The 25,155-nt window shown below is 45.3% G+C and overlaps 2 protein-coding genes across 3 annotated transcripts; both read right to left on the minus strand.

Annotated features, from left to right (window-relative positions):
* Positions 1-704: 704 nt before the first annotated feature.
* Positions 705-24,362, minus strand: LOC123449219 (putative F-box protein At5g52610). Of its 2 annotated transcripts, XM_045126358.1 has the most exons (3): positions 24,270-24,362; positions 23,183-24,178; positions 705-1,189 (listed from the first exon to the last, which is right to left on the minus strand). In XM_045126358.1, exons 2-3 carry the CDS (start codon positions 24,137-24,139, stop codon positions 944-946), a joined length of 1,203 nt encoding a protein of 400 aa, XP_044982293.1. In that variant the 5' UTR covers positions 24,140-24,178; positions 24,270-24,362; the 3' UTR covers positions 705-943. The 2 variants fall into 2 exon arrangements, with proteins under 2 accessions (XP_044982293.1, XP_044982292.1); XM_045126357.1 differs by lacking the exon at positions 705-1,189 and having other exon boundaries at positions 22,704-24,178.
* Positions 1,095-2,601, minus strand: LOC123449220 (F-box/kelch-repeat protein At3g23880-like). The gene is made up of 2 exons (XM_045126359.1): positions 2,446-2,601; positions 1,095-2,340 (listed from the first exon to the last, which is right to left on the minus strand). The coding sequence occupies exon 2, from the start codon at positions 2,284-2,286 to the stop codon at positions 1,627-1,629; it is 660 nt and encodes a 219-aa protein (XP_044982294.1). The 5' UTR covers positions 2,287-2,340; positions 2,446-2,601; the 3' UTR covers positions 1,095-1,626.
* Positions 24,363-25,155: the final 793 nt, after the last annotated feature.

Raw genomic sequence — 25,155 nt, forward strand, 5'->3', positions numbered from 1 at the left:
AACAGTACATAGCAATGGTAACCATATCAGGAACAAGTTCAATTAAAGCCATCATGGCCTGCAGGCATACCATCCAATATGATGCACAAGCCTTTCGAAATCATGTTCAGAACACATGCAATTCGTTCACAATTCATGCAATGGAAATTTTGCAATTTCCAACATACACTGTACTGAAACATAACACGAGATAACAGCACAGGCTAAAAGAAACCCCTGCATAAGCTACTGATCATTGAACATAACATAATACTCCTATGTTCTCAGCTGTAATTAAATGCTACATAACCAGTGTTCTTTTGCATATTGCAGTCAACATGCCTAAAATCTTTTCATACAAGATAATTTTCATGCATGACAGTGATCAGTTTTTAATAATGCCTACGATGCCAACAAAACATGAATCAATCTGGTGCAAACGTCAGCAAGACAACTCATGAGACAAAATTTAAAAATATAGAAGATGAATCACAAACATGTAATCAACAAGGCGCATATATGATTTTCTCTGAATGTAACACTAATAGTAGACCAATTTAGGAGCAGCTTATAGAGCAACCAACTCCACAATGGGACAGAACAACATAGTAGCATCAGCTCGAGATCACAATTCACAACTGCATGATGATGAAAACACTACACAGCAATGGCATTTGTGTCAGAAACAAGTCCACAGGCATACTATCCGATATAACGCCCAAGCCTTTCAAAATAATGTTCACAACACATGCAATTCCTCAAAATTCATGTTCTGGAAACATGCAATATCCAACATACATTGTACTGAAACATAACACGAGATAACTGGACAGGCTAAGAGAAACCCCTGCTGTCATATTCATCGAGAAAGAAGGAATCAATATCTGTGAACCTCTGTCACCCCTGTGCCAATCCTGAATGGGACAAACCGTTCAAATAGATCAAACTGAACATCAGAAAAGGCTTAATCAGTTTGAGTCTCAACACCAGAGATTGCAGTATCCGAGCCATCAGCGAACTCAAGCTCAGGGAACCATTCACAGACACCGTCATTCCGCTGATTCTGAAGGAACTCATGGAGGACAAGGTTTTCTTTAAGCATATGTGGAGTAATTGCGACGCCCCGAGCAGACCAGTCAACAGCCCCCTGCGAAATACCCATCTTATCACAATGGAACAGCTTGTCGGAAACTTCCACCAGCATATCCCCCTCTTGATACAGGACAATCGGACAAGGTGGCAACGGTATAGGTTGATAAGCAAGCTTGAAGGACAGCTTAAACCAGTGCTTGCAGACCAAATCGCCAAGTTCTTTGCAAATCGCATCTGCTTGTAGTCATCCATGAACCAAATCGCCAAGTTCTTTGCAAATTGGGGCGAGCAGAACATGGCAAGCTTGCCCTCCATCTTAAACAGCTGCATGTGGTCTTCCATTTTCAGCATCGCCTCCGCGGGAGGAGAGATCCGGCTGAATGACTCAGCAGCTTGGTCGAACACCAGTATGGCGCCCCCTTGTCTCTGTTCCGGCGACCAGTGCAGGCTGCCTTGGAGAAGGACGGGCGGCGATGTGCAGGAGCTCTTCAGCCCCCTTTCCAGCCAAGCGCCCAATTCAGTCGACGACGTGCGAAGGTCGATGCTCCTGGCCTGCTAGGATCCCACCGTGAGCACGTAGTAGGAGAGGCCCAGGCGCTCAGCCTGGTGGTACAGCAGCCGGTACTCCCCGGAATCGGCGTCCTTGTAGAACCCCAGGACATCTAGGTCATCCTGAAGCAGCAGCGGCAGACGAGCACCTTGGCGCGTGGCAGGGTTGCAGACGAACAAGGACTTGCCGAAGTTGAGGAGGAGCAGGCCGTCGCACGACCCGTGGACCATGAGTGCGTCGCAGACGTCGCGCCACTCGTGGACCATGAGTGCCTCGCGCCGGTCGCGGCCGTGGTCGGCGAAGTGGAGGGGGAGGGGGCGGGGCACCCTCTGGATAACCCGCAGGACCACGCGGCGCTTGTTGGTGGTGAGGTCGACGGCCTCGAGGCAGTCGGCCTTGAGCGGGCCAACAGCGTAAGACGTGATGAGGGGCTGCGTTGGCTGGTGGGAGTGGTGCTTGAGGATGAAGTCGGGCTCGGTGGCGAGGTCGCGCCAGGCCTTGCAGACGGTGCGGGAGCGGAGGAGGTACTTGGGCGGGAGGCGGGCGAGGATCTCGGCTATCATCTCCACGGGGAGGTACTTGGGAGGGAGGTGGGCGAGGATCTCCGGGATCATATCTGCGGGGAGGTCGTCGTCGGAATCTCGTGCGGTCTCCCTCGTCGCCATGGGAGGGGACGGGGGGAGGCGAGGTCGGAGGGGTTCGCGAACCTTCTGAAATGACTGCAAAAATTCCCCAGATCCGAATGAGCAGGCGCAAGCAAGAGATAGTCGGAATCCCAGTAGGTGAAGACGCAATCGACTCGGTAATGGCGGGTGCGGACTCACCTGTTCTATGATTTCCCTTGATCTCCCTCGATCTCGCCGCAGACTCGAGCCGCTCAAGAACGAACTCAAGAACGCCACCCTTTCGGCCGTTGGAGGAAGACGAGGTCAAGATGAAAAAGGGGGGAACGAAAACGCTGCGGTGCGGGAATTGCCTCTTCTTTTCTTTTCTTTTTTTGCCGGATTGGGGATTCTAGAGGCTTCCTCCTCTTCTGGGCTTCTTTTTTATCCGGGCCTGGCCTGGGCAAATTGGATCGACAGCAGCAGATCAAAGCCTACAACCAACGGTCTGATTCAGCCCAACAAAATTTTAATTGGTTCAAATTTTGAACCACATAAATAAACTCAAGTAATTAGTTCACAAAACACGGGGTGTTACGCTAACCAAGCAAAAATAATAATAACTGTATGATTTCTCCTAAACACAAAACCGCATATTGTATAAGTAAAGCTACATCTTTATTGGACCCATTGTTCGAGGGTCTATGCTTCCGTACTCGAAGGCCGAAACCGTTTTTTCACTTTAGAATTTCCCCCCGGCTAAGGTTTACTCTTCTCTCACCGGCATGCCGATCTTGACACTATCTCTCTCCCTCCCATTTATCATGACCACGGGCTCCTTCGGGCTGATTTAGGGGTGGTCCAATGCTACTTCCTCACCTTAGCAATCGACTCTAGTGTTTTGTAGTAATCTACATCAAATTGTATCGGGAATAGCGATTCTCATGGAGTTTGGGGATTAGGACTCTTCATCTAGGATGGCTAAGAATGGTAGGCTTGCAACTATGATGCGGGAGTTGGCCTTCAATGACGAATATACTGATGATGTGGTTTTTGAAAAGAAAAGTCATTGGATGAAGAGGACATGCCCTTGACGATCATCATCAGGGTGCAAACAAGAAGAATCTATTATTATATCTAAATAGCTAGCCCCACTACTAGGAATTCTCTCACTTCTCCTTGAGCCACATCATCCAAATTAATCTAGCCCTTGGATACACTAGATCAATCAATAATATCCATCCGATCTACACACTAAGAGCTATTGTACCCATCATATGTGGTAACTGACGCATGCATGTAAATGCACGCAGTACCTGTGAGTCCTTTAATCAAGAAAAAAAATTGATGTGTCCATGTAACTTTTAGCCTCATACTTGAGTGCTCTATATGAAAGAAAAGTTAGCCGTGCATGCATATTTTATGTTGCTTTCGTCTAACAATGAACATATATATAGATTGAGATATGTCTTCATTTATTTATTTATTTTAAAAATACTGATAAACAAATTATCTTACTGTATTTTATAGGAGAAATTACGGTACCTAGATGATTAGTTTCGCATAGTTTTTATTTCTTACAAAATCCCGCTGCAACGCGCGGGACATCGTCTAATTTAGTTAGCTTTTTGTTCACGTTGCAGCAAAATGTCGGCGAAATGCACAGGAGCCTCAATCGAGCACCAAAATGGGCCGACCCATTTTACTTGTCTGGCTTTGGGAACCTTCCACAAGGTTCTTATTGGGTTTTAGATTTTTCCTTTGTTCTCCTATTTCTTTTACACATGTTCTTTGTTTTACTTCTTTTAAAAATATTTATTTTATTTTAAAAAATAACAAATCTTCTCCAAAAAATAAAAAATAATCTTTCAAAATTTGTACGGTATGTTTTAAATATTAATGTCTTTCAAAATTGTTCCAAAAAATTTAAAATATGTTTTCAAAATACAAAAAAGGTTCACATTATCTTTTTTAATCCGAAAAATGTTCAAGTATAAAAATAATATATTGTTTTTCCAAGCCACTTTCTTCAAGATCAAACCCTTTGCAATGAAAATCTCGATTCAACTTGTTAATTGTATGATCTTGTTGGTAATCATATACTTCAATTTAACCCGAAGTTTTGTAAAATATTTATTGTTTTGTCATACACAAACTATTACAGAATATACATATGTGACGCCCCCAATCTGATCGTACGTTAATCATACACGCATTGTTGAAAATATGCCCTAGAGACAATAATAAAATACTTATTGTTATATTTCCTTGTTCAAAATAATCGTCTATTATCCAAGCTAGAATTGTATTGATTGGAAACTAAAATCCATGTTTGGATACATAGACAACACACTGTCCCTAGTAAGCCTCTAATGGACTGACTCGTTGATCAAAGATGGTCAAGGTTTCCTCACCATGGACATGAGTTGTCATTTCATAACGGGGTCACATCATTAGTAGAATGATGTGATGGATAAGACCCAAACTATAAACGTAGCATATGATCGTGTCAGTTTGCTGCTACTGTTTTCAGCATGTCAAAGTATTTGTTCCTATGACCATGAGATCATGCAATTCCCGCACATCGGAGGAATGCTTTGTGTCTATCAAACGTTACAGCATAACTGGGTGACTATAAAGGTGCTCTACAGGTATCTCCGAGGGTGTCTCTTGGTTTGGCATGGATCAAGACTAGGATTTCTCACTCTGTGTGACGGAGAGGTATCTCTGGGCCCACTCGGTAATACAACATCACAATAAGCTTGCAAGCAATGTGACTAAGGGGTTAGTCACGGGATCTTGTATTACGGAACGAGTAAAGTGACTTGCGGTAATGAGGTTGAACTAGGTATGGAGATACCGACGATCGAACCTCGGGCAAGTAACATATCGAAGGGCAAAGGGAACAACATATGGGATTGATTGAATCCTTGACATTGAGGTTCAACCGTTGAAAGATCTTCCTAGAATATGTAGGAACTAATATGGACATCTAGGCCCTACTATTGGTTATTGACCGGAGAGTGTCTCGGCCATGTCTGCATAGTTCTCGAACCCTCAGAGTCTACACACTAAGGTTCGGTGACGATATAAGCATAATTGAGTCATAGTGTTGGTGGACGAAGGTTGTTTCGAGTCCCGGATGAGATCCCGGACGTGACGAGGAACTCCAGAATAGTCTGGAGGTGAAGATTGATATATAGGATGAAGGTCCTGGGAGTCCAGAAGTGTTCCGAGGCGTACCGAGGGCTTCACGGAGTACCCAAAGGGGTTTTGGGAGGTAAGAAATCTAATATTACAACATGATCATATCATACATAAAATATATCACATCATGTCATTGGTCATATCACATCACATGCATACCGTGCAAAAAGAAGTTAGACGTCCTCTAATTTGTTGTTGCAAATTATACGTGGCTGTTATGGGTATCTAGTAACAACGCTTCTTACCTACGCAAAAACCACAACGGTGATATGAAAATTTCATGGTGTGGCACCGGTGACGATGGAGATCATGACGGTGCTTTGGAGATGGAGATCAAAAGCTCAAGTTCATGGCCATATAATGTCACTTATGATTTCCATGTGATGTTAATCCTTTTATGCACCTTGTTTTGATTAGGACGACAGTAGCATTATAAGGTGATCCCTCACTTAATTTCAAGATAAAATTGTGTTCTCCCGAGTGTGCACCGTTGTGAAAGTTCGTCGTTTTGAAACACCACGTGATGATCGGGTGTGATAGACTCTACGTTCACATGCAACGGGTGCAAGACAGTTTTGCACATGCGAAACACTCGGGTTAAACTTGACGAGCCTAGCATGTACAAACATGGCCTCGGAACACAAGAGACCGAAAGGTCGAACATGAGTCATATAGTTGATATGATCAACATGTAGATGTTCACCATTGAAGCCACCTCACGTCACGTGATGATCGGGCATGGGTTGGTGGATTTGGATCATGTGTCACTCGAATAACTAGAGGGATGTCAATTTAAGTGGGAGTTTTCAGTAATATTATTAACTAAACTCATTATATTGAACAATAGTCTAAGTAATCTTTGCAAATTTATGTTGTAAAACAATGGCTCGCGCAGTAGCACCCCTGAATTTTAATGTGTTCCTAGAGAAAGCTAAGCTGAAAGATGATGTGAGCAACTTTGTTGACTAGGCCCATAATCTGAGGCTTGTCCTCACGGTGTCCAGAAAGAACTATGTCCTTGATACACCGCTAGGTGACATGCCACGCCAACCGGCGACCCAAGATGTTATGAACATCTGGCAGTCGTGTCTGGATGATTACTCAATAGTTTAGTGTGTGATCTTGTATGGCTTAGAGCCGAGACTTCAAAGACGTTTTAAATGTCATGGAGCATATGAGATGTTCCAGGAATTGAAGTTTATCTTTGAGAAGAATGCCCGGATCGAGAGTTATGAGACCTGTGATAAGTTCTATGATTGCAAGATGGAGGAGAACGGGTCTGTTAGTTAGCATGTGCTTAGAATGTCTGAGTATGCCAACCGTCTGGCTGAGTTGAGAATTGCTCTCCCTCCAGAGGCCATTAATGACAGAATTCTCCAATCACTACCACTTAGCTACAAGAGCTTTGTGCTGAACTACAACATGCAAGGGACGAATAAATTAGTCGTCGAGTTGTTTGCGATGCTGAAAGTCGTTGAGTCACAAATCCAGAAGGAACATCAAGTGTTGATGGTCAATAAGACCACCAGTTTCAAGAGGAATGGCAAGGGCAAGAAAGGGAACTTCAAGAAGAGTGGCAAAGCTGTTGCCCCTCCCGTGAAGAAACCCAAGGCTCGGCGCAAACCAGAAACTGAGTGCTATCATTGCAAGGGGACTGGTCACTGGAAGCGGAACTGCCCCAAGTATCTGGCGAACAAGAAGGTGACCAACGCCAAACAAGGTATATATGATATACATGTTATTGATGTGTAGTGGTGAACGTCGCATGGGAAACAAAAAAAATTCCTACGCGCACGAAGACCTATCATGGTGATGTCCATTACGAGAGGAGATTTAGATCTACGTACCCTTGTAGATCGCACAGCAGGAAGCGTTAAGAAACACGGTTGATGTAGTAGAACGTCGTCACGTCCCTCGATCTGCCCCGCGAACCGTCCCACGAACCGTCCCGCGATTCGTCCCACGATCCGCTCCGTTCTAGTGCCGGACGGACAACACCTCCGCATTCAGCACACGTACAGCTCGACGATGATCTCGGCCTTCTTGATCCAGCAAGCAAGACAAAGAAGTAGATGAGTTCTCCGGCAGCGTGACAACACTCCGGTGGTGGTGAAGGATCTACTCCTACAGGGCTCCGCCCGAGCTCCGCAGAAATACGATCTAGAGGTAAAACTATGGTGTCTAGATGTGAGTTGCACATGACAAAGTTGTCTCAAATCAGCCCTAAATCACCACTATATATAGGAGGGAGGGGCGGACTTGCCTTGAGGACCAAGTCCCCAAGGTGTGCCCGCCAAGAGGAGGAGGAGGAGTCTTACTCCAATCCTAATCCAACTAGGATTGGAAAGTGGAGTCCCTCCCTTCTTTCCCACCTTTTCTTTTTTTTTCTTTGGTTTTTCTCTTATGGCGCATAGGCCTTATTGGGCTGTCCCACCAGCCCACTAAGGGCTGGTGCGCCACCCATAAGTCCTTTGGGCTTCCCCCGGGAGGGTTGCCGCCCTCCCGGTGAACTTCCGGAACCCATTCATCACTCCCGGTACATTCCCGGTAATGCCCGAAAACTTTCCGGTAACCAAATGAAGTCATCCTATATATCAATCTTCGTCTCCGTACCATTACGGAAACCCACGTGACGTCGGTGATCTCATACGGGACTCCGAACAACATTCGGTAACCACGCATATAACTCAACTATACTAAAACATCGCCAAACCTTAAGTGTGCAGACACTGCGGGTTCGAGAACTATGTAGACATGCCCCGAGGTACTCCTCGGTCAATATCCAATAGCGGGACCTGGATGCCTATATTGGATCCTACATATTCTCCGAAGATCTTATCGGTGGAACCTCAGTGTCAAGGATTCATATAATCCCGTATGTCATTCCCTTTGTCCTTCGGTATGTTACTTGCCCGAGATTCGATCGCCGGTATCCGCATACCTATTTCAATCTCGTTACCAGCAAGTCTCTTTACTCGTTCTGTAATACAAGATCCCGTGACTTACACTTAGTCACATTGCTTGCAAGTCTTGTGTGTGATGTTGTATTACCGAGAGGGCCCCGAGATACCTCTCCGTCACACAGAGTGACAAATCTCAGTCTTGATCCATACTAACTCAATGGACACCTTCGAAGATACCTGTAGAGCACCTTTATAGTCACCCAGTTACGTTGTGACGTTTGATACACACAAGGCATTCCTCCGGCGCTAGTGAGTTATATGATTTCATGGTCATAGGAACAAATACTTGACATGCAGAAAACTATAGCAATAAAACGACACGATCAATATGCTACGTTCACAGTTTGGGTCTAGTCCATCACATGATTCTCCTAATGATGTGATCCAGTTATCAAGCAACAACACTTTGCACATAGCCAGAAAACCTTGACTATCCTTTATCAACTGGCTAGCCAACTAGAGGCTTGCTAGGGACATTGTTGTGTCTATGTACCCACACATGTATCTATGTTTTCATTCAATACAATTATAGCATGGATAATAAACGATTATCTTTAAACAGAAAACATAATAATAACTATTTATCATTGCCTCTAGGGCATATTTCCAACAACGTGTACCTCACCAACTTGTTGGAATTATGCCCTAGAGGCAATAATAAATATATTTATTATTATAATTCCTGTATCAAGATAATAGTTTATTATCCATGCTATAATTGTATTGAATGAAGACTCATTTACATGTGTGGATACATAGACAAAACACCATCCCTAGCATGCCTCTAGTTGGCTAGCCAGTTGATCGATGATAGTCAGTGTCTTCTGATTATGAACAAGGTGTTGTTGCTTGATAACTGGATCACGTCATTGGGAGAATCATGTGATGGACAAGACCCAAACTAATAGACGTAGCATGTTGATCGTGTCATTTTGTTGCTACTGTTTTCTGCGTGTCAAGTATTTATTCCTATGACCATGAGATCATATAACTCACTGACATCGGAGGAATGCTTTGTGTGTATCAAACGTCGCAACGTAACTGGGTGACTATAAAGATGCTCTACAGGTATCTCCGAAGGTGTTAGTTGAGTTAGTATGGATCAAGACTGGGATTTGTCACTCCGTGTGACGGAGAGGTATCTCGGGGCCCACTCGGTAATACAACATCACACACAAGCCTTGCAAGCAATGTAACTTAGTGTAAGTTGCGGGATCTTGTATTACAGAACGAGTAAAGAGACTTGCCGGTAAACGAGATTGAAATAGGTATGCGGATACTGACGATCGAATCTTGGGCAAGTAACATACCGAAGGACAAAGGGAATGACATATGGGATTATACGAATCATTGGCACTAAGGTTCAAACGATAAGATCTTCGTAGAATATGTAGGATCCAATATGGGCATCCAGGTCCCGCTATTGAATATTGACCGAGGAGTCTCTCGGGTCATGTCTACATAGTTCTCGAACCCGCAGGGTCTGCACACTTAAGGTTCGACGTTGTTTTATGCGTATTTGAGTTATATGGTTGGTTACCGAATGTTGTTCGGAGTCCCGGATGAGATCACGGACGTCACGAGGGTTTCCGGAATGGTCCGGAAACGAAGATTGATATATAGGATGACCTCATTTGATTACCGGAAGGTTTTCGGAGTTACCGGGAATGTACCGGGAATGACGAATGGGTTCCGGGAGTTCACCGGGGGGGCAACCCACCCCGGGGAAGCCCATAGGCCTTGGGGGAGACACACCAGCCCTTAGTGGGCTGGTGGGACAGCCCACAAGTACTCTATGCGCCAAGAGAAGAAAAATCAAGAGGAAAAGAAAAAAAAAGGGAGGAGGTGGGAAGGGAGGAGGACTCCCTCCCACCAAACCTAGTCCAACTCGGTTTGGGGGGGGGAGAGTCCTCCCCCTTGGCTCGGCCGACCCCCTTGAGGGTCCTTGGACCCCAAGGAAAGGCCCCCTCCCTCCCACCTATGTATACGGAGGTTTTAGGGCTGATTTGAGACGACTTTTCCACGGCAGCCCGACCACATACCTCCACGGTTTTTCCTCTAGATCGCGTTTGTGCGGAGCTCGGGCGGAGCCCTGCTGAGACAAGGTCATCACCAACCTCCGGAGCGCCATCACGCTGCCGGAGAACTCTTCTACCTCTCCGTCTCTCTTGCTGGATCAAGAAGGCCGAGATCATCGTCAAGCTGTACGTGTGCTGAACGCGGAGGTGCCGTCCGTTCCGTACTAGATCGTGGGACTGATCGCGGGATTGTTCGCGGGGCGGATCGAGGGACGTGAGGACGTTCCACTACATCAACCGCGTTCTCTAACACTTCTGCTGTACGGTCTACAAGGGTACGTAGATCACTTATCCTCTCTCGTAGATGGACATCACCATGATAGGTCTTCGTGCGCGTAGGAAAATTTTTGTTTCCCATGCGACGTTCCCCAACACAACTCTCGTTGTAGTGCCTGGGTATTTGATACCAGTTCGATTGCTAACATTTGCAACTCAAAACAGGAACTGCGGAATAGACGAAGGTTAACGAAGGATGAAGTGACGATGCGCGTGGGAAATAGTTCCAAGGTTGATGTGATCTCCATCGGCACGCTCTCACTTCGGTTACCATCGGGATAAGTGATGAACCTGAGTAATTGTTATTTTGTTGCGTTAAGCATGAACATTATATCTGGATCTTGTTTATTGCGAGACGGTTACTCATTTAAATCAGAGAATAATGATTGTTCTATTTATATGAGTAATATATTTTATGGTCATGCACCCAATGTGAGGGGTTTATTCTTGTTGGATATCGATAGTAATGACATGCAAGTTCATAACATTGATGCTAAAAGATGTAGAGTCGATAATACCACTTTCTTGTGGCACTGTCGCTTGGGTCATGTTGGTATAAAGCACATAAAGAAACTCAATGCTGATGGACTTTTGGAGTCACTTGATTTTGAATCACTTGACAAATGTGAACCATGCCTCATGGGCAAGATGACTAAAACTTCATTCTTTGAAACAATGGAGCGAGCAAGTGACTTATTGGAAATCATACATACTGATGTGTGTGGTCCGATGAGCATTGAGGCACGTGGTGAATATCGTTATTTTCTCACCTTCACCGATGATTTGAGTAGATATGGTTATATTTACTTAATGAAACACAAGTCTGAAACATTTGAAAAGTTCAAGCAATTTCAGAGTGAAGTAGAGAATCATTGTAACAAGAAGATCAAATTCCTACGATCTGATCGAGGAGGAGAATATATGAGTTACGAGTTTGGCACTCACTTAAGACAATGTGAAATTGTTCACAGTTGACTCCGCCTGGGACACCACAGCGCAATGGTGTGTCCGAATGTCGTAATCGTACTTTATTTGACATTGTGCGTTCTATGATGTCTCTTGTCGATTTTCCATTATCATTTTGGAGCTAGGCATTAGACACAGTTGCATTCAGTTTAAATAGGGCACCATCAAAATCCGTTGAGACGATGCCATATGAACTGTGGTTTGGTAAGAAACCAAAGTTGTCGTTTCCTAAAGTTTGGGGATGTGATGCTTATGTCAAAAAGCTTCAGCCTGAAAAGCTGGAACTCAAAGCGGAGAAATGCGTCTTCATAGGATACTAAAAAGAGACAGTTGGGTACACATTCTATCTCAGATCCGAAGGCAAAGTGTTTGTCGCTAAAAACGAAACATTTCTTGAGAAAGAGTTTCTCTCGAGAGAATTGAGTGGGAGGAAAATAGAACTTGATGACGTTGTTGAACCTTTATTTCAACCAGACAGTAGCGCAACACAGAAAGATGTTTCTGCGGAGTATACATCGGTTGAAGAGGAAGCCAATGATGATGATCATGTAGCTTCGGATCAAGTTGTTATCGAACCTCGTAGGTCGATAAGGGCACGCACCACTCCTGAGTGGTACGGTAACCCTGTCTTGACGGTCATGTTGTTGGACAACGATGAGCCTACGAGCTATGGAGAACCGATGGTGGGCCCGGATTACAACAAATGGTTAGAGGCCATGAAATCCGAGATAGGATCCATGTATGAAAACAAAGTATGTACTTTGGAAGAACTACCTGAAGGGCGAAAGGCCAATCAGAATAAATGGATCTTTAAGAACAAGACGGATGCCGACGGTAATGTCACCGTCTATAAAGCTCGACTTGTGGCAAAGGGTTTTTCACAAGTTCAAGGAGTTGACTACGATGAGACCTTCTCACCCGTAGCGATGCTTAAGTCTGTCAGAATCATGTTAGCAATAGCTGCAATTTTTCAATTATGAAATTTGCCAGATGGATGTCAAAACAACGTTCCTTAACGGTTTCCTTACGGAAGAGTTGTATATGATGCAACCAGAAGGTTTTGTCGATCCATAGAATGCTAACAAAGTGTGCAAACTCCAGCGATCCATTTATGGACTGGTGCAAGCATCTCGGAGTTGGAATCAGCGTTTTGATGAGGTGATCAAAGAGTTTGGGTTTATACAAGTTTATGGAGAAACTTGTATTTACAAGAAAGTGAGTGGGAGCTCTATAGCATTTCTAATGTTATATGTGGATGACATATTGCTGATTGGAAACAATATAGAATTTTTGGGAAGCGTAAAGAATTACTTGAACAAGAGTTTTTCAATGAAGGACCTAGGAGAAGTTGCTTACATATTAGGCATCAAGATCTATAGAGATAGATCGATACGCTTGATAGGACTTTCACAGAGCACATACCTTGACAAACTTTTGAAGAAGTTCAATATGGAACAATCTAGACAAGGTTATTGCGTGTGTTGCAAGGTGTGAAGTTGAGTAAGACTCAATGCCCAGTGACTGCGGAAGATAGAGAAAAGATGAGTGTCGTCCCCTATGCTTCAGCCATAGGCTCTATCATGTATGCAATGTTGTGCACAAGACCTGATGTCAGCCTTTCCATAAGTATGGCGGGAAGGTTTCAGACTGATCCAGGAATGGAACACTGGATAGTGGTCAAGAATATTCTGAAGTACCTGAAAAGGACTAAGGAAATGTTTCTCGTGTATGGAGGTGATCAAGAGCTCGTCGCAAAGGGTTACGTCGATGCAAGCTTTGACACTGATCCGGATGACTCTAAGTCACAAACCGGATACGTATATATTCTCAATGGGGGTACGGTAAGCTGGTGTAGTTCCAAGCAAAGCATGGTAGCTGGTTCTACATGCGAAGCAGAGTACATGGCTGCCTCAGAGGTGGCTAAAGAAGGTGTCTGAATGAAGGAGTTCATGACAGATCTTGGAGTTGTGACAAGTGCACTAGATCTAATGACTCTACTCTATGACAATGCTGGTGCCATTGCTCTAGCCAAGGAACCAAGGTTTCACAAGAGGACCAGACACATAAAGCAATGCTTTAATTCCATCCGCAATTACATCAAGGAGGAGGACATAAATATTTGCAAAGTGCACGCAGATCTGAATGTTGCAGACCCTTTGACTAAACCTCTTCCACAAGCGAAACATGATCGACACCAGAACTATATGGGTGTTAGATTCATTACAATGTAAATTACATGGAGATGTGAGCTAGATTACAGACTCTAGTGCAAGTGGGAGACTGTTGGAAATATGCCCTAGAGGCAATAATAAAATAGTTATTATTATATTTCCTTGTTCAAGATAATTGTTTATTATTGTATTGATTGGAAACTAAAATCCACGTGTGGATACATAGACAACACACTGTCCCTAGTAAACCTCTAATGGACGAGCTCGTTGGTCAAAGATGGTCAAGGTTTGCTAACCATGGACATGAACTGTCATTTGATAACGGGATCACATCATTAGTAGAATGATGTGATGGACAAGACCCAAACTATAAATGTAGCATATGATCGTGTCAGTTTGCTCCTACTGTTTTCAGCATGTCAAAGTATTTGTTCCTATGACCATGAGATCATGCAATTCCAAGAATCGGATGAATGCTTTGTGTATATCAAACGTCAAAACGTAACTAGGTGACTATAAAGGTGCTCTACAGGTATCTCCAAGGGTGTCTGTTGGGTTGGCATGGATCGAGACTGGGAGTTGTCACTCCGTGTGACGGAGAGGTATCTCTGGTACCACTCGGTAATAAATCATCACAATAAGCTTGCAAGCAATGTGACTAAGGGGTTAGTGACGGGATCTTCTATTACGGAACGAGTAAAGAGACTTGCCAGTAACGAGGTTGAACTAGGTATGGAGATACCGACGATCGAATCTCGGGCAAGTAACATATAGAAGGGAAAAAGGAACAACATATGGGATTGATTGAATCCTTGACACTGAGGTTCAACAATTGAAAGATCTTCCTAGAATATGTAGAAACTAATATGGACATCCAGGCCCTACTATTGGTTATTGACCGGAGAGTGTCTCGGTCATGTGTGCATAGTTCTCGAACCCGCAAGATCTACACACTTAAGGTTCGGTGACGATATAAAGATAATTGAGTCATAGTTTTGGTCACCGAAGGTTGTTCGGAGTCCTCGATGAGATCACAGATGTGACAAGGAACTCCGTAATAGTCCGAAGGTGAAGATTGATATATAGGATGAAGGTCATCGGAGTCCGGAAGTGTTCCGAGGCGTACCGAGGGTTTCACGGAGTACCGAAGGGGAGGTGGGCCTCCTTGGGTGCAGGCCAACCCAACTTGGGCGGCAAGGCACCCAAGTGGGGGGCCACCCTAACCCTAGCCACTGCCCCCTCCTTGCTTGACCGTCGGCCCCTAGGGGGTAACCCTAGGGCGCCCTCCCCTCTCCCTTCCTCCTATACATACAGAGGTAGAGAGGGGGCATCCACACGACAATCTTGCCGCGGCGCTGCCCCTCCTCTCCCTCGCAGTTTCTCTCCTCCATATCCCCTCAGCGAAGCCCTCCTAGACTGTCACCACCAACACCTCACCATGCCATCGTGTTGTCGGAGGACTCAGGCTGCTACTTCAGCATCGCTCGCTGGATCGAGGAGGTGAAGGCGTCACCAAGTTGTACGTGTGTTGAGCGGAGGTGTCGTCTGTTCAGCACTTGATCGGGAGATCGTGGGACGGTTCGTGATTGGATCGCGAAGACGTACCACTACATCAACCGCATTCTTGAACGCTTCCGCTCGTAGATGGTCATCACCATGGATAGTTATGTTTGCAGGTAGGATTTTTTTTTGCTTCCCATGCAACGTTCCCCAACACGCATATGTGTACGACCAACATTAGGGACTCACGGGAAGATAGCACAACACAACTCTAAACACAAACTAAAGTCATACAAGTTTCATATTACAAGCCAGGGGTCTCGAGGGCTTGAATACATACGCTCGAATTCAAACGAGTAAGCAGAAGCAAATAATATATGGGTACAGACATAAGTTAACAAGTTTTGCCTTAGAGAAGGCTAGCACAAACATAGCATAGATCGAAAGAGGCGAGTCCCCCTGCCTCGGAACCTCCTAATTACTCTTAATCGTTAGCGATCTCAACGTAGTAGTAGGCTCCGACGGGGTAGTAGTAGTCGGCGGCGGGATCGGCCATCTCCTGGGCTCCGTCATCTGATCTCGGCAATCATACCAAGAGGAAAAGGGGGAGCAAAGAAACAATGAGTACTCATCCAAAGTACTCGCAAGGCTGACATCAAAACTATGCTAAGATATGCATCAGTATCAAAGGAATGGGGTTATATATGGACTGACTGCAGAAATGCGAGAATAGAGAGAAGGTCTAGTCCTATCGAAGACTAGCATCTTCAGTAGCTTGCACCATTAGAAGAGTATAGATCGGTAACACATATATAGTCATATTGTTGCAGCAAATTAATTAAGTCATGCCCATAGATTCTTCCTCGACTCCCTACGAGAAAGCAATCTCAGAGCCAATAATTCCAGATAAGTCGCAATTCTAGTTGTATTAGATCAGGATATAATTTCAAGTCGTCCTGTTACTGTGGACATGGCTATTCGAATAGTTAATTTCATCCCTCGGGGGTGCACCACATTTCCCAACACGCTCGATCAACTCCGGCCGAACACACTTTCCTGGGTCATGTCCGCCTTGGAAAATCAACACGTCGCAGCCCTACCTAGGCTCATCAGAGAGGCCAGCCCATCGGTCTACATCCTAAGCACGCATGGGTCTTGGGCTCATCACCCTTTGCAATCCTACATGTTGCATGGGCGGACGAGATCAATCCTGCCACCTCTAATACAAGATCAATGCTTACGCGGACCACTCGGGAGCGCGCCACTCCAATGCCGATGTCCGAAGAGCTTCGACTGATACCACAACGCTGAGTGCCCATAACTGTCCCAGCATGAAGGTTGGTGCAAAAAAGGTCAAACGACCAACTCAAATCAAGTACCCAAATCCCATTAATGTTTTGTTAACTGCGGTGACGATCAACGATCCACGATATATGGTCCCGTCGCCCCGTCTCGAGGATGTGTGACAAGGGCCAAGAATGCCCGACCACGCCTCATCAAATTCACGCAGGTATCCACCTGCTCCACACATCTCATCATGTTCTAGTAGTAAAGTCAAGTAACTGTGTGTCTGTAACATTTGGGAATCCAAGGTATCACCCTCGATGGATTTCAATCGACGTAACCGTCAAGGTGACCAGGGAGGAATCACCCTGGATGGTTCACACTTGAGGGGTTGCACGACAGAGTCGTTATCGGAAGTGGTGAAGGAGGATTCACCCACCTCCGGTTAACTACACTATAGAGTTAACATCACGAGTACATGACGAGGTGTCACCCTCGATACTCGATAGTAGCTCTGCAGAGTCGTACAACTAAGGGTGTGTGAAGTGATGTGACGGGTCATGGCTTGTCGATTGGATGATCGAGTCTTTGATGATAAAGCAGGGGCAACTAGGACTAAGGTGGTCAATGGGATCACTAATCCACCTATACTAAGCAATTAATGTGCAGTAGGGTACAATAGCAGTTTAACAAAAGCAGGTTGTGCATTAGAATAGGATCTATCTACACAGTAGCAAAATCTAATGCAAGCATGAGGAAGAAATAATGGGTGATATCGGAATGATCGAGGGAGGTTTGCTTGCCTTGTTGATATACTGTAAAAAGGTTGATCGTCAGTGGCGTAGTCGTTCCCGGCAGCAGCATCAGTCTCGGGGTCTACCGGACAGAAGAGGGGGAAGAAACAATAAATGCAAGCAAGTATATGCAACACGGTGCATGTCATGGCAATAAGCAGTGTTAGGGATGAGCTAACACAGTATTACACGTCATGAACGGAGCGGGAAAATATCTGACAATATTTTCCGGTTTTGTGGCTACTACCGGGTAAATGAATCGGAGAGGAAAGTTCCATGTTCATCATGCTAGGAGCATGTGAGAGATGAACGTGTAGCGTATTTGGATTCATGGGATTTTTCTGATCAACTTTCATATATAAATTATTTCCATCTCACTTATAGTTTATTTTCTATTGATTTTCAAAGTTTTAATGATTTTGTGATTACATGATTTATTTTAATTCGAAAATAAAAGGATAATTTGCTATAGGTACACAGGAGTGTACCCAACATTGTGCATGTGTGGCTCACATGCGGGGCGAGCAGGTCAACTATTGACCAGTTGACTTATCAACTCGGTCAACAAGGACCCACCTATCATTGAGTGGGGCTAGCACAGTCAGCAGGGTGACTGAGTCAACTCGGTCCAGTGACCTAGTAGTCAGTGATAGTGGTTAAATTAGGGGGTTAGTTTAAATTAACAAGATTAATTAGAGGGTGGGCCCCCTTGTTAGTGGCACAGGGACTAACTAATTTTGAAACTAACCTAATACACAATTTCGAGGGGCCGACCCCACCTGTCAATGACACAAAGGGGGGGGTCATTACGTGGGTTCTGAACCCGGATTAGACTGACGGCTCATAGCCGACGAGGCTAGACGCGACGAACGACATCGGAAATTGCCCTCCGGCGATCAAATGAGCGGCGGAGGGGCTTCGCGTGAAGTTGGCGTTGCGGCGCATCGAACCAGGGCAGCAGTAGGTTGCGGGGGCATCGGAGCTCGACAGAACCGAGCCCATGGCGGCGGTCGGAGCTCGGGCAAGCTCGGGGCATTGTCTATGAAGGAAAATCGAGGAGCGGAAGAGGGGAATGGAGAGCAGGGCTCTCGATGGATGTCTTGACACGGATGGCGAGCTTGGGGATGTTGAGGAGCCGACGAATCGACGATGCAGGCTCCCGGTGGTCGTGGACGAAGAAGACGACGCTCGCGACAGCTATGGCACTCGCCGGCTCTAATTTGCTGGTCCACACGACGAAGACGAGGGCGACGGTCCTCTGGGGCACCAACGGACGTTGAACGGTGGCTGATGGGCATGGTAATTCCCGGTGGCGTGCTCCGATGCGCGTGGGATAGTCGAATCAAGAGTGGGGAAGAGGGCGAGAGAGAGAAGACGGGGGGTGCTAGGGTTTAGGGATCGGGGGTGTCGGGGATGACTTGTAGACAGCGGGGAGCCGCCAGATGCTCGACACAAGGGCATCGGCCGCGTGGACGGTGCGCACACCCGCTCGCCATGGCTCGGCCTCCCCCTTTGGCGGGAGGTAGGGGAAAGGTCGGCCAGGCTGGGCTGGGCCACACTGTGCGTCTGTAAGGCCCAGTCCAGCAGTGCCCCCACGCATTTTTTTCCTTTTAAATTTATTTCTTTTTGCTTTAATTTTTTTATGCTTCTGTTTTGATTTAATTTAGCACTAAAAGGTTTTTTTGTAAAATTATGGGATAGGGTCCAATATTTGCATTGAAATATTTAGCATTGCTAAAAAAGTTTGGGGCCAATTGTAGTGAGTTTGAAAATTTTCATATAGCAAAAGGCTTTTCAAGATAATGTTTTGACCGCGGATTTAATTATTTTGGGAATTTATAAATTTTATAAAATTTTGGTTTCTCCCCCATAATTAACTATGGATTATTTGCAACATTGGGAACATTTTTTTATGTTTGAAGAAATAATAATTTGACTTTAATTTAAATTAAATTCGGCTTTGATTTTATTAAATGAAGATCTGGCTTAGTTAAATTTGATGACCTGACATCATTAGTGTGTGGTTACTTTAGCTTAACTACTAGGGTGTCACAACCTAGCAATACAATTTTTTGTGAGACTTATTTATCTTTCAATATACATATTTCGGCAAACCTTTGCTCTTGAACTACCAATGGCATATGTGGGGTGCATCTTGTGGTGATGGCTGCTAGGTGTTGTTGTGGCACGCTCAACAATACGGTGTTGCCGAGCGCTTCATGGTGTTTGGAACCTACGGGGTGTCATCACCCTTTCTGACGTCTTCTCCTTTGGCTCGCTAGCTCTATGAGAGCATGTCGGGACAATGGTGCATGGCTATTTTGGCAGCATGCTTTGTGGATGCACTCTCTTCGAATGAAAACCCATGATCTAGCCGAATCAGGTAGCGTCGATGTCCACACGTTTTTATCTTGTTGGAGGTGTTAGTTCGAAGACTACTTTGGGGTGATAGCCTACCCTTGTTATGAGATATGGTTAGACTAGTTAACATGGCGTGCGATTTAGGTTTCCTTCTAGAAGGTGTGTGTCCTCTATTTTAGGGATGGAGGGAGTACCATATAACCCCTAGGGTTTGTGGAAAGATTTTAAGATGCTACCGCGAAGCTTGTCCTAGGTGAACGGCCTGAGGCCTTTTCTTTTGTTTTTATTCGCGTCGAGCTGATCGACCTCAGTGTTTTGCTTTTGGTTGACATTGTTTTGGTAAGTACTCCATCTGTAAAGAAATATAAGAGCATTTAGATCATTAAAGTAGTGATCTAAACGCTTTTATATTTCTTTATGAAGGGAGTAATAATATATGGTTATGTGCATCATCTCATGCAGAGACCAAAGACATATCCTCAGTTTTGAAAAAAATAATACCATTAGTACTCTGCCCATTTCAAAATGTTGCATTTTTATATTTATTTATTTATTTGGAAAACGCTTCCCAACCGGGCCAATCAGATAGGACACGTCCGTCCGCCTGTCCCCTGTCTAAGCCATGTCATGGCCTTTGTTACAAGAGCCGTGAACACAATATGGACTACATTGTAGACTGTGCAGAAAAAACAAAAGAAATAAATGTTTGGGGGTTGCAACAATGTTGCAAAATAATGAGCGCAAGGTTTGTTGCAAAGGCATTGAGCAGATCAAACACGGGAAACAGGGATTTGCAAGAAGGCTCATGTTGCAAAGCGCTTAGCGCAAAATGAGGCTTGTTGCAAAGGCACAAGGAGCACAAGAAAACTGTTTTTTTTGGGGGGGGGGGGGGGATTAAGGCTCATGTTGCAAAGCTCGGAGCACAAGTGCACAACACGAGGCTTGTGGAGGGCTGTCAAGCGGAAGAAGAAATGTCACACAAAAAAAAACTGTTCAGGGGGATTGCAACAAGGTTCGTGTTGCAAGGTGCTGAGTCCAGCACAAGGAATGTTGCAAAGGCTCAACACTTCAGTTTTCAACAATGCCTACGATGCCAACAAAGCATGGTGCAAACATCAGCCAGATAACCCACCAGACAAAAATCAGAAACATAGAAGATGAGTGACCAACATATAATCAAGAAGGTGCATATCTGCTTTTATCTGAATGTAACACTAACAGTTGATAGAATTAGGTGCAACTTATCAAACAACCACCTCGACATTGGGACAAAAACAACACAGTAGCATCAGCTCCAGATCACAATCTACAATTGCAACCACTGAAAGAATACATCAGAGCATAATGATGATACCCTAAATTCCAGCAAGAAAACAGTATGTAGCAATGGTATCCACATCAGAAACAAGTTTGATAAAAGCAATCATGGCCTGCAAGCATACCATCCAATATGATGCACAAGCCTTTTGTAATCATGTTCAGAACACATCCAATTTGTTTACAATTTATGCAATGGAAATTTTGCAATTCCAACATACAATGTACGGAAACATAACACGAGAAAACAACACAGGATAAAAGAAACCACTGCATAAGCTGCTGATCATTGAACATAATATAATACTCATATGTTTTCAGCTCTAAGTAAATACTCCCTCCGTCCAGAATTATTTGTCGTAGAAATGGATATATCTAGACGTATGTTTAGTTCTAGATACATCCATTTCTGTCCCTTTTTACGACAAGTAATTCAGGACGTAGGGAGTGCGTACTACCATAACTAGTGTTCTTTTGCATATTGTAGTCAACATGCCTAAAATCTTTTCATACAAGACAATTTTCATGCATGACAGTGATCAGTTTTCAATAATGCCTACGATGCCAATAAAGCATGAATCAATCTGGCAAACAAAAGCAAGATAACTCGCCAGACAAAATTCAAAAATATAGAAGATGAATCACCAACATGTAGTGAACAAGGCACATATATGATTTTCTCTGAATGTAACACTAACAGTAGACCAATTTAGGAGCAGCTTATAGAGCAAACAACTCAACAATGAGACAAAACAACATAGTAGCATCAGCTCGAGACCACAATCCAAACTGCATAATGATGATACCCTAAATTCCGGCAATGAAAACAGTACATAGCAATGGTAACTGTATCAGAAACAAGTTCAATTAAAGCCATCATGGCCTGCAGGCATACCATCCAATATGATGCACAAGCCTTTCGAAATCATGTTCAGAACACATGCAATTCGTTCACAATTCATGCAATGGAAATTTTGCAATTTCCAACATACACTGTACTGAAACATAACACGAGATAACAGCACAGGCTAAAAGAAACCCCTGCATAAGCTACTGATCATTGAACATAACATAATACTCCTATGTTCTCAGCTGTAATTAAATGCTACATAACCAGTGTTCTTTTGCATATTGCAGTCAACATGCCTAAAATCTTTTCATACAAGATAATTTTCATGCATGACAGTGATCAGTTTTTAATAATGCCTACGATGCCAACAAAACATGAATCAATCTGGTGCAAACGTCAGCAAGACAACTCATGAGACAAAATTTAAAAATATAGAAGATGAATCACAAACATGTAATCAACAAGGCGCATATATGATTTTCTCTGAATGTAACACTAACAGTAGACCAATTTAGGAGCAGCTTATAGAGCAATCAGCTCAACGATGGGACAAAAACAACATAGTAGCATCAGGTCCAGATCGCAACCTACAACTGCATAGTGATGATACCGGCAATGAAAACAGTACACAGCAACGGTATCTGTATCAGAAACAAGTTCAACAACAACCATCATGACCTGCAGACATATCGTTCGATATAACGCCCAAGCCATTCGAAATCATGTTCAGAACACATGCAATTCGTCAAAATTCATGTTCTGGAAACATGCAATATCCAACATACATTGTACTTTAAAATATAACAGGAGATAACTGCACAGACTAAGAGAAACCCCTGTTGTCATATACTCATATTCAAAGAGAAAGAAGGAACCAATATCTGTGAACCTCTGTCACCGTTGTGCGCGAATCATGAATGGGACAAACCGTTCAAGTGGATTGAGAATCATTACCAGAAATTGCAGTATCCGAGCCATCAGCGAACTCAAGCTCGGGGAACCATTCACAGGCACCGTCATTCCGCTGACTCTGAAGGAACTCATGGAGGACAAGGCTTTCTTTGAGCATATGTGGAGTAATTCTGATGCCCCGAGTAGAACAGTCCACAAACCCATGCAATTTACCCGTCTTATAACAATGCAACAGCTTGTCGGAGGCTTCCTCTTGATACAGGACAATCAGCATATGCCCCTCTTGATACAGGACAATCGGACAAGGTGGCAACGGTATAGGTTGATAAGCAAGCTTGATGGACAGCTTAACCCAATTCATCTGCTCGTAGTTATCCATGAACCAGATCACCGATTTGTTTTCAATTTGGTGCCAGCAGAACATGGCAAGCTTGCCCTCCATCTCAAACAGCTGCGTGTGGTCGTCCTCGATCAGCATCGCCTCGGCGGGAGGAGAGATCCGGCTGAATGACTCGGCAGCTCGGTCGAACACCAGTATGTCGCCCCCTTGGCTCTCTTGCGGCGACCAGTGCAGGCTGTCACGGAAAAGGACGGGCGGCGATGCGCAGGAGCTCTCCAGCCCTCTCGCCAGCCCAGCGGCCACGTCGGCCGACGACGTGCGAAGCTGGATGCTCCTGGCCTGCGGGGATCCCACCGTGAGGATGTGGTAGGAGTACCACCCCTGGAGGGCGTCAGGCTGCTGGTACAGCACCCGGTACTCCCCGGGATCGTCGTGCTTGTAGAACCCCAGGACATCTAGGTCATTCTGAAGCAGCAGCGGCAGACGAGCACCTTGGCGCGTGGCAGGGTTGCAGACGAAGAAGGACTTGTTGAAGCTGATGAGGAGCAGGCCGCCGCACGATCCGTGGACCATGAGCGCGTCGCGGGCGTCGTGGAGGAAGAAGAGGGGGATGGGCACCCTCTCGATGACCCGCAGGACCACCCGGCACTTGTTGCTGGCGAGGTGGACGGCCTTGAGCGGGCCGACATCGCGAGTCAAGACGAGGGGCTGCAGTGGCTGGTGGGAGTGGTGCTTGCGGATGAACTCGGTGTCGGCGGCGATGTCGCGCCAGGCCTTGCAGACGGCGCGGGAGCGGAGGAGGTACTTGGGCGGCAGGCGGGCGAGGATCTCCGGGATCATATCCTCGGGGAGTTGGGAGGAGGAGGAGGAACCCCGTTCGGTCTCCCTCGTCGCCATGGGACGGGAGGGGGCGAGCTCGCGAACCTTCTGAAAGGCCTGCAGAAATTCCCCAGATCCGAATGAGCAAGCAAGAGAATCCCAGTGCGCGAACACGCAGTCGACTCAGGAATGGCGGGTGCGGACTCACCTGTTGTGTTCTTCGATTTCCCTTGGTCTCTCTCGCCGCAGACTCGACCCGCTCAAGAACACCGCCCTTTCAGTTTCGGCCGTTGGAAGAAAGCAGGGAAGGGGGGGGGGGGTTGGAATTTGGGAACGCTGCGGTGCGGGAATTGCCGAATTGGGGATTCTAGAGGGTTCCTGCTCTTCTGGGCTTGTTTTCTATCTGGGCCTGGCCTAGGCAAATTGGATCGAGGGAAGCAGATCAAAGCCTACAACCACCGGTCTGATTCAGCCCAACAAAATACCGGTCTAGTTTCATCTGGGCCTGGCCTAGGCATGACCATGCGGGGCTCGGGCCATGGCTGCTGACATACTCGGTGTCGCCGAGGTTCTCGGCGTTGTGGTGATTCTTCTCTACTCCAAGGCGGAAGCAGTTTTCTCAGTTTAGAACTTTCTCCTCTCGCCAGCACACCCACCTTGACATTATCTCTTTCCCTCCCATTTATCCCAAACACGGGCTCGTTCGGGCTGATTGAGGAGTGGTTCAGTACGACCTCCCGCCTTCGCAATCAACTCTAGTGTTTTATGAATGTGAGTTTTTTCACAGTAATCTGCATCAAATTGGACCGGGACTAGCGATTCTCATGGAGTTTCGGGATTAGGGTTCTTCGTCTAGGCTAAGAAGGATAGGCTTGCAAATATGATACGGGGGTTGGCCTTCAATGAGTAAGTTACCGATGATGTGGTTTTCAAGGAGGAAAATCGTCACATGAAGAGGACATGTATATGGAGGAGTATTTTATCAGTTTTAGTGCACACTGCGGCAAAATGCCGACGAGATGCACAGAAGCCTCCAGCGAGCACCAAAATGGGCCAACCCATTTTACTTGTCAAGCTTTGAGAACCTTCCACAA

This window comes from Hordeum vulgare, chromosome 4H (assembly GCF_904849725.1).
Source record: "Hordeum vulgare subsp. vulgare chromosome 4H, MorexV3_pseudomolecules_assembly, whole genome shotgun sequence".
Taxonomy (NCBI): Eukaryota; Viridiplantae; Streptophyta; class Magnoliopsida; order Poales; family Poaceae; genus Hordeum; species Hordeum vulgare.